The sequence below is a fragment of the Octodon degus genome, unplaced genomic scaffold (genome assembly GCF_000260255.1).
Source record: "Octodon degus isolate 3935 unplaced genomic scaffold, OctDeg1.0 scaffold00124, whole genome shotgun sequence".
Classification (NCBI taxonomy): Eukaryota; Metazoa; Chordata; class Mammalia; order Rodentia; family Octodontidae; genus Octodon; species Octodon degus.
Window position 1 is genome coordinate 3,338,062 of NW_004524700.1, and position 9,255 is coordinate 3,347,316.

General features: G+C 33.7%; 1 protein-coding gene across 1 annotated transcript in view; it reads left to right on the forward strand.

The window, feature by feature from the left end:
- Window positions 1-3,826, forward strand: part of Commd10 (COMM domain containing 10) — a 204,353-nt gene extending 200,527 nt beyond the window's left edge. The window contains exons 5-6 of the mRNA XM_023700568.1: window positions 2,762-2,821; window positions 3,540-3,826. Of these exons, the coding sequence (XP_023556336.1) occupies window positions 2,762-2,821; window positions 3,540-3,671 (192 nt within the window). The 3' untranslated portion in view covers window positions 3,672-3,826. The remainder of the gene's footprint in view (window positions 1-2,761; window positions 2,822-3,539) is intronic.
- Window positions 3,827-9,255: the final 5,429 nt, after the last annotated feature.

Genomic DNA, 9,255 nt, shown 5'->3' on the forward strand with positions numbered 1-9,255 from the left:
TAATGTTTCCTGCCACTGCAATGTGTCTTTCTCACAGACAGAGAGTCATGGGTGAGATACGTATCACAGTAGTCACAATAAAACTTAGGCATGTTGCTCTACAGGCCGTTGGTGGCTCCATCCACTATTGAAAATTCATTGATTCTTTATTCTACTTAGTTAAATCTGTTGTTTAATCCCTCTAATAAATCTTTCAGTTCAGTTATTTATTTTTTTCAGGTCCAGAATGATTTTTTTTAGTAGTTTCTTTCTCTTTGTTATTTGTATTTTGTTCATATATTATCTTATTGAATTTAATAATATACATGTGTGTGTATTTTTTTTCTTTTAACTCATTGAGCATCTTTATGATGATTATTTTAAATTCTTTGTCAGGTTGGTCATAGTTTTGTGGGTTTTTTAGTGTGAGTTTCAGGCATTTTATTTTGTTCATTTGATTGTGCCATGTTTTATTTTCTTTATCCCTTGTCATTTTTCATGGGATTTGAGTGTTCTTGTAAATAGTCACCTTTCTCAGTCTTTATGTACTGGATTTGTGTTTGGGGCAGACCCTTACTAGTCAACCCAGCTGGTGATCCTAGGACCTCTCAAACTTTTCTTGATACCTGACTTTCCTGGAATTACCCTCAAAACTTCAGCTTTGATACTGCGTTCCCCTGTAGTCAGAGCTTTTCAAAACCTGTTGCTGATCCTGTGAATGCTCCCAGTCAAGCAAGGAAGTAACCCCAGTTTCTTGGGCAGTCCCAAGTCAATCCAGCACATTGTACACATGATTTATTCTTTTATTCTGTATTCAGGGAGGAGCCCTGGTATGTAGCCTTTCCTCCTGGTTGCTTCAGTATTGCGCGTAGAGGGAGAAGCACACACATGCACTGAATGCTGCAAAATGCCTTCCACCTATTCATTGGAATCTCTTCTTGGTTTTACAATTATCTAGGTGCCTAGAACCTTGCAGTTGCTGTCTGACATTCTCACAGATCTATTCCGTCCCATAGATTTTTAACTTGGTATCTTTGTGGAAAGGCAAGTTTACTGCTTCCTAGTCTACCATCTTGCCCATGCCCCTGTTTCTACTATAAGAAGTGTGTTTTCATGGTTATATTCCTTTTCTTTTCTCAGTGTAACATTTTAAACAATATCACTTTGAGATAATGCAAAACAAAATGTAGCAAACCACTTGGCTTGACTGTAACTTTCAGCAAATGAATTGTTAACATAATGATTCAACTTTCATTCCTTCCTAACTTTTGGCATAGATGAGTATAGTGAACTTGTCTCGCCTTCCCTAGAGCTTAGAGGTAAACCTGAATCTATTATCTCCTTTTAACTGATGGGAGGACTTAGGTAGATCATGATGATTAAAACTTTAGAAGCTTAATGATAATGTGATGATCAGGTATTTTTCTAATATACCAACTAATTTTTCTAGTACAGCTTGTAGGCTTAGTAATTTTATATCGTTCTTAAAGGATGAGGCTTGATAGTTAAATGCTTTTTAATTTATAAAGCTTCCATACTTAGATGGGTGGATGGAGGGATGGATGGGTGGATGGATGGGTGGATGGGTGGATGGATGGATGAGAGAAAACATTTGTGAACTTTGATGCTGTATGCTTAGGCTTCAAGAGGATGAAAATGCTATTTCTGATCATAGCACTTTAACTTTCCTGGGGTTAGCTAGAGATAAGTTGGTTTGAAAATGTTGGCTTTGTCAACAGAAATCGAAATCATTAAAACAGATCAAAAAAAAAAAAAACTGTAGAAACTGAAAGCTAGAATTAATATGATGTTAAAAATGACCATGATCAAGTGCATGAAGTAACCCCTATTAAAGCAATTTCTAGCTTCTTTACAGTGCCCATTTTATGCCATGTGAGCACAAGAGTAAGATCAGGTCAGGGAAACATTTCTAGCATTCCATCTTCATTAACTTTCAATTCTCCAGATAGACCTTGAAGAAAATAAATACATTTTGTCAGTCTTTGGCAACTGGTTCTAATTGTTTCCTCAGATTGCAGATCAACTGAAGCAGGGTGGGTTCAGTTAGGTTGGGGTTAGTGTAACACCATCATACATACTCACTACTATTACTTACCAACCATTGCATTCATGAAGGTTTCTCCAATGCACGTGACTTGAAACAAAGAGATTGTTTTAAAACCTGGCTTTCATTGTTAACTTGAATGAGTTAACAATGAACACACTTGCTGAGGCTGTATAGTCTCAGCATTTCCAGATCCTAACTGTGAGGCTAGTGCTTAAAGGCAGTAACTGAACCTTAATGGCTGGATGATTTCAGTCAGATATGCTGCCTTCAGTATCTTTTTTTTTTTTTTTTGTACTGGGAATTGAACTGGACCTAGTGCTTGCCAAGCTGGTGATTGTGTCACTGAGCTACATCACCAGAGCTTCTAGTGTCTTTATACAGTGGTATTTACTAGACTTCAGATGGACTACTGAGAAAAATGATCTTATACTCTCTTGAACAAATAATAAAATTGTTCTCTTGCTGCTATATATTTTATTAACCTTTGTGAATCAACTTAAAGAACAGATGTCCCTGTAGAATTGAAACCTTTTGCTAAAGTGGAATGGTATTAAGGGCATTTGTGAATTATAGGAATTATGGGATTCCCTAGACTGGGTAAAAGGATTTGAAACCACTCAATAACATTATGGCATGTACTGACTAGTGGAAAGAAAAAAGGGAATATAAATTGTATTTAACTAAATTCTTTTTCCTTATTTTTCTAATTTGTAGAACCTGGAGAAAGTTCTTGTGGAATTCAGTCACAAAGAATTATTTGATTTCTATAACAAGGTCTGTATATTTAAAATAATTTTCTGATATGTAGGGATTTTTTTAATGTTTCCTTCATTTTATAAATTTTTGTTTCTAAATATGAACCCTATTTTGAAGCTAGGTTCTTTAAAATTTTTTGTATATGTCACTGTTGGAATCATAGCCATGATGAAAAGAATTTACACAGCTAAATCAGGAAGAAAATGAAAACTTTTAATTAAGCCAATATGATTGTTGCTTTAAGGTAAAGCATTAAGTGGCACATTGTGTGATATCTAGCTACAGTGACACTTTAAATATAGATCATGTGAAATACTTTAATTTCTGGGCCCAAGAGTAAAAGGAAACATGGAAATGAAGATGCCAGCTCTTTAAAACTTTATCTTTGAGTATTTTTCATGTTTCTTTCCAAATCCTGATTTTATAATTCAGGAAAATGTACTACCTCCCCCACACAACTGTAAAATCTTATTGTGTAGTAATAATTTTAAATGAAACAGCTGGATATACTTAAAATAGTATTTAGAAGTTCTATTTTATAAATTTGAAAAATAAAGTGCAAGCATAAGTTCTAACATCTTCACATAAAAAATATTCTAAGCACCATTTTATTGCTGAGTAGATTTAATATGCATAGTTTCCCTTTTATTGCATTTTTCTAAATAGCAGCTCATAGGACTTTTCTTCCCTCCTCACCAACTTTCTGTTTTATTTTATTTTATTTATACATAGCTAGAAACTATTCAAGCACAGCTGGATTCCCTTACGTGATGTTTTTGAAGACCGGTTTTTCCATCACACTCCTGCCACCCCATTATTTTGCATTGAAGAGAAATTATCTCGCTATGTTTTCTGGAAGATTCAGTGACTTGCTTTCTTTAAATTAGGTGATTTACCACTTCTTAGACAAATGATAACCAAGGAAAATCAATGTTAAGAGTTCTGAGGTTCTAATATACAGTATACTTTGTCTAGTTCTGTGAGCAAGTAGCAAATGTTAGGAACACTTTAGCTTGAAATTAATCAAAAGTCAGTTGTATATTGGTTTTGGCCTGTCATGGCCTCATCGTTATTCTCTCCTCTGACTATTGTTTACGTGCTTGATGCCTCCTTGGTGTATCAAGGACAGTCCACATACAGAAGGTAGAATATATACCCTGGCAGAAAACAGAATTTGAGTAATTACATTAATAACATGAAACAGTCACATACAGTCCAATATGACTTTTTTCCCATATAAGGATATTTTGCTTGAGAAATAATATAGGAAAGAAATTTAAAGTAGCACTGATAGTAGTCTATCAGTTAATTCTAATGTCAGCTTTTCTCTCTACTTTAATTTTTCTGATATTAATGATTTTAAAATAGTGCAGGTTTTTATGTGCTTTTCTTTGTAATGAAAATTAATGATTTGCTTTATAGTGTAAGACAGTTGCAGATCATGAATAAAAACAATTGTATTGAGTAGTAAATGGGCATCTTTAAAATTTCAGATGTTTTATATTCTCTTCCCTGAATATGTTAATTGATTTCCATCAATAAAATTTTTGTATTTTAGAATTATTTGAACTGATGTATAGAGTATCTTTATTTTGTTTATTTTATAGTACATTTTATAATATGAATATGTGTAAATGTAGTATGATTCCTGTTAACTTAAATATTTATCTTACATCGTTTATGGAGAAGGAAGAGTTAAAACATGACTTTTTTTACATGAAAGAATTTGATTGCACAAACATCTTATAATTAAACAAACAAAGCTATTATAATTGAAGCACATTTCTCATGTGAGCTATCTGGGTAATATAACTGATTTTTTTTTTTTTTTGCGCGGAACTGGGGATTAAACTCAGGCCCTTGTGCTTGCCAGGCAAGCGCTTATCCTACTGAGCCATCTCCCCAGCCCCCTGGGTAATATAACTGTTGCAAGTATTATACAAATAAATGTTCAATATGTGGGAAAGTGAACCACATTCCTTAACAAATGGATTTTTATATTTATATATACATGCATATGTATACATGTTTGTATATACATGTTTGTTGCTTAAAAGACTAAAAGTTTGGAATATTTCAGAAAGCAAATATTGTAGTTGTCTGTCTTTACTGACTTGAAAGAATTTTAGACAGCAATTTCCATTGTTAAAATATATGTAAAGCAGGCCATCAGTGTACCTCCTCAGCACAGTGCCTACCTGGCAAGCACGAGGACCCGAGTTCAATTCCTGGTACCAAAAAGGAATATATTTAAAACATGTTGGTAATGTAATAAGATTTTATGTGACTTGTAAGATTGCTATTTGTGGTTATTGAGTTTGTTTGTTTGTTTGTTTGTTTGTTTGTTTTAGGCAGGATCACACTGTGTTGCCCTGGCTAGCCTCAAAGTTAAATATTATAGTTAGAGGTTTTCTAAAAGAAGTTTATGTTCCCTTAAAAGGACTGGTTTATACTCTCCAGGAATATATCTAAACTTATACAAAAACATGGTACAGTATCTTTGTTAATGTAGTTCAACAAAGACACTAAAAGACAGACCAAAAAGTCTAATTCAACTGAGAACATAATTATTCCTGGACTATATTTAATTGAAGATAACTTTATTTTTAAGGCATTATCATCATTAGTTTGTACAAAGCAAGTGTGATATTTCCAGAGTATTAAATACATACTAGTTATTTATTTTACAAAACAAAGAAAGGTCCAAGGAGTTAGTGAGGACTGGAACCTACTATCTCAGTAAGTCAATATTTAATCATGTGCTACATAACAATGTTTTGGTCAATGATGGGCCACATATACTCACTACATATTGTATAGCCTAGTTGGGTATTAGGCAACATCATCAACCTTTGTGTAAGTACACAGTATAATGTTAGCCACAATGATAAAAATGTCTACTGATAAATTTCTCAAAACATATCCCTGTCATAAAGCCATACATGATACATGTCTCTTATAAATACTTGACATGAAAACTGAGTATAAATAAAATTGTTAATCCACAAATGGGCATCTGAGATGAAAATACACTTCTCAAATGAAGAAATACAAGTGGCAAATAAATATATGAAAAACTGTTCAACATTACTGGTCATTTGATAAATGCAAATTAAAACAACACTGAGATTCCATCTCACCCCAGAAAGCATGACTATTATCAAGAAGTCAACCAAAAAGGGGGCCAGGGAGATGGCTCAGTGGAATAAGCACTTCCCTGGCAAGCACAAGGGCCTAAGTTCAATCGCTGATTCCACCAAAAAAAAAATAAAGAAGAAAAGAAATCAACCAACAACAAATGCTGATGGGGCTGTGGGGAAAAAGAAACCCTTCACCACAGGTAGGAGTGTAAATTGGTACAACCACTGTGGAAATCAGTGTGGAGATTCCTCAAAAAACTAAGCCTACAGGTTCCATTTGACCCAACCATTCCCCTCCTGGGTGTCATCCCAAAAGAGTTAAAAAGCATCATATGATAGCAATATATGCACACCTATGTTTGTAGCAGCATATTTTGTAAAGCCAAAACTTGGAAACAACAAAAGTGCCTATCAACTAATAAATGGATAAAGAAGATGTGGTATGTTTATACAATGGGGAGTACTATTCTGCCATAAAGAAGGATACACTTAAGATATTTCTAGGAAAATAGATGTACCTTGAGTCCATACTATTTAAGTGAAATAAGTCAGATACATGTGTGTAAATACCACATTGTTTCTTTGGTGTGAGAAACTGAAAGTATAAATGAGGACTAAATTGTATAATAGATATTGTGAAATAGGAAAAAAAGGTTCAAATGGGAAGGGGAATAAAGGAAAAGGGAGGCAGAAAGGGAAAAGCTTTAAAAAGACAAAAGAAGGAAAACATGGAAATAAAGCTTTTGTAAATGGGGACAGGAGGAGGGATTCAAAGAAGGGTGGGGGAATGGGAAAAAAAAACCTCAGGTTACATCATGTACAGTTACGAGTTCTCTATGGTGAACATGACTGTTATGTATATCTGAAATGCACCAATCAAACCTGATTTAAAAAGAATTGTTAAAAGGAGGAAACAATGTACTGTTTTTATAACTACAGTAAAGATTTGCAGCTTTCTGATTATAAAATATCTTATGATTATGTTTAAATAGGAAATACTAAAAAAAAATAAAGACTAATCTAAATGTATGGAGTCACACCATCCAAAAATGGTTATTAGTGGCACCCAAGTAGGTAGTTTTTGTATTTTTTCCTATCCGTGTATCTTATTTTTTTTCTTTTTCTGAGAAACTGAAGTTATGCTATAAAGACAGCTTTATACTTTATATAACAATCTAGCACGATCATTTTCATATCGTTAACTATTGTGGAAAATAAAACTCTAATGTGTGTTAAAGAGTTCGTTATTTGAATAAACTATAATTATTCCCCTATATTAGTGAACATTTAGATTATTTCCAATTCTTAATGAACTCAGGTAATAAATGTTGTACATAACCATGACGACAACTCATATTATTTTACTAATATAGGCTCCTAGAAATGGGATTACTATGGCAAAACTAAAAATATTTATTTCCTATTATCTTCATTGCTAGTATTATAAAAATAATAATTTGGCATTATGAGGGTAGTTGCTCTGTTGTGCCAGCTCACCCTTTAGAAGTACTTACCTGATTGCTACCAACATTTTGGCTTAAGTATTTTTAGACATCTTGTGAAAATACAAACATAAACAGTTTTAGAAACTTATTTACATATAAACTGTATATGTACGTTGCCAAATTACTTCTCCATAGCGTCTAGCACCTTATCCCCTACCAATAATGAATGAGAATTCACATGCATCAAGCCTCCTTCATCAGCTGCTTCATCCTGTGATACCTTTTACCCTCCATGTTATTTTTAACCTGGGATTTTGCTTTGGGCTTAGACATTTATTTTATTTTATTTTGTTTTATTTTTTTAGGGAAGGGTCTACAGGGTGTTCAGAGTCTTACTATTAGATTGGATTCCTAGTGATCCACCTGTTTACAACCTCCCAAGAGCTGTGATTACAGGCACGCACCATGCCCAGTCTCAATCGTGGTTTCAGTGTGCCCCAGGGGCAGGGCTGGCTCAGCAGGCCCAGAAGATGAACACCCAGCCCATAAATTAAATGCTTGCAGGCATTTTAATCCACTGAGCTATTTGGCTGGCCTTTTGGGTTTAAAGTGGATTGGAGATGCAAACATTGCTTTTTAGTTGAGATATGTCATTTTGATAACAAAGAAAACTTTCCAAAAATGAGCAGATAAAATCTTTGAACTCATATATTTATTCCTCAGTAAATATTTGCTGCCACAACACTAACATAATATATAGTGCAATGAACACAGAAAACATAATTCATGTCCTCTTCAGATGTAAGGTGCTGGTCAGTAAAAACAAGCTAATATTCAGTAAGCTGACAAGTTGGAGACAAAGTAGAACTAGTTTTTATTAAGAAGAAAAAATGGAATCAAAATTAGAGGATCCAGGAGGGAGTCTCTGAGGGCTGAGATTTGAGATAAATTCTATAAAATGAATTATTAGAGTGAAAACCATTCCAGAGAGAATGACTCCTGCAACATCCCAGAAGTTAGCAAAAGTTTTTAGCGAATTTCAGGAACCAAAAGATGAGTAAAGCTAAAGTGTACTGAACAATGGAATCATAGAGTGAGCTGTAATTAGAGAGGTAGACAAAGATCCATTCCGTCATCAAGTTTTATCATTTCCCCAACAAAATACATTGCAAATGCATCTTCAGGTCACTGCCACCATCATATTTGCCTGAGCTGTTCTTGTCACTCTAACCCTTCTCCATCCCAGTCTTCACATGGAGCTATTGTTTTTTAAATGTGAAACCTATTTATATAGTATCTGCCTGCTTAAAATACTTCAAGGGATCCCATTACACATCAAATAAAATTTAACAACCTGGCCCCTCAGGACAGTGCCAAAGTCATATCCTAGTTCTACAACTTGGTGTGTATGTCAGACAAGTTCCTCAACTTGCTAAAGTTCACTTCCCTAGGCTTTGTGATGGGAATAATAGTAATTTAAATTATAAGTGTTTTGAGTATTAAATGAGATGCTTCATGTTAAACATGTATCCTAACCCCTGTTTTTCAATGATTATGCTTTTATAATCACTAAGAAAATAACCAAGCTTTCTTTTGAAAAAGTTCCAGGTGTGGTTTGAATTAAAACCAAAATTACAGAAAGCTTACATGAAGCTCTTCCACTTTGAATTTATTTGGAATTCTAATAACTCTACCTTATAATTATGTTTTAATATGATCTGTTTTATTTTGCTGTTAACAAAGTAATAGTAAAATAAGCTAATCTCTTTTTCTGTTAACAAAATAAGATAACAGAATCAGAATAAAAATATTTTTTCTATGAGCACCCTTCCACATCACTCCTATAGATCTGTAAAACATCTTTCTG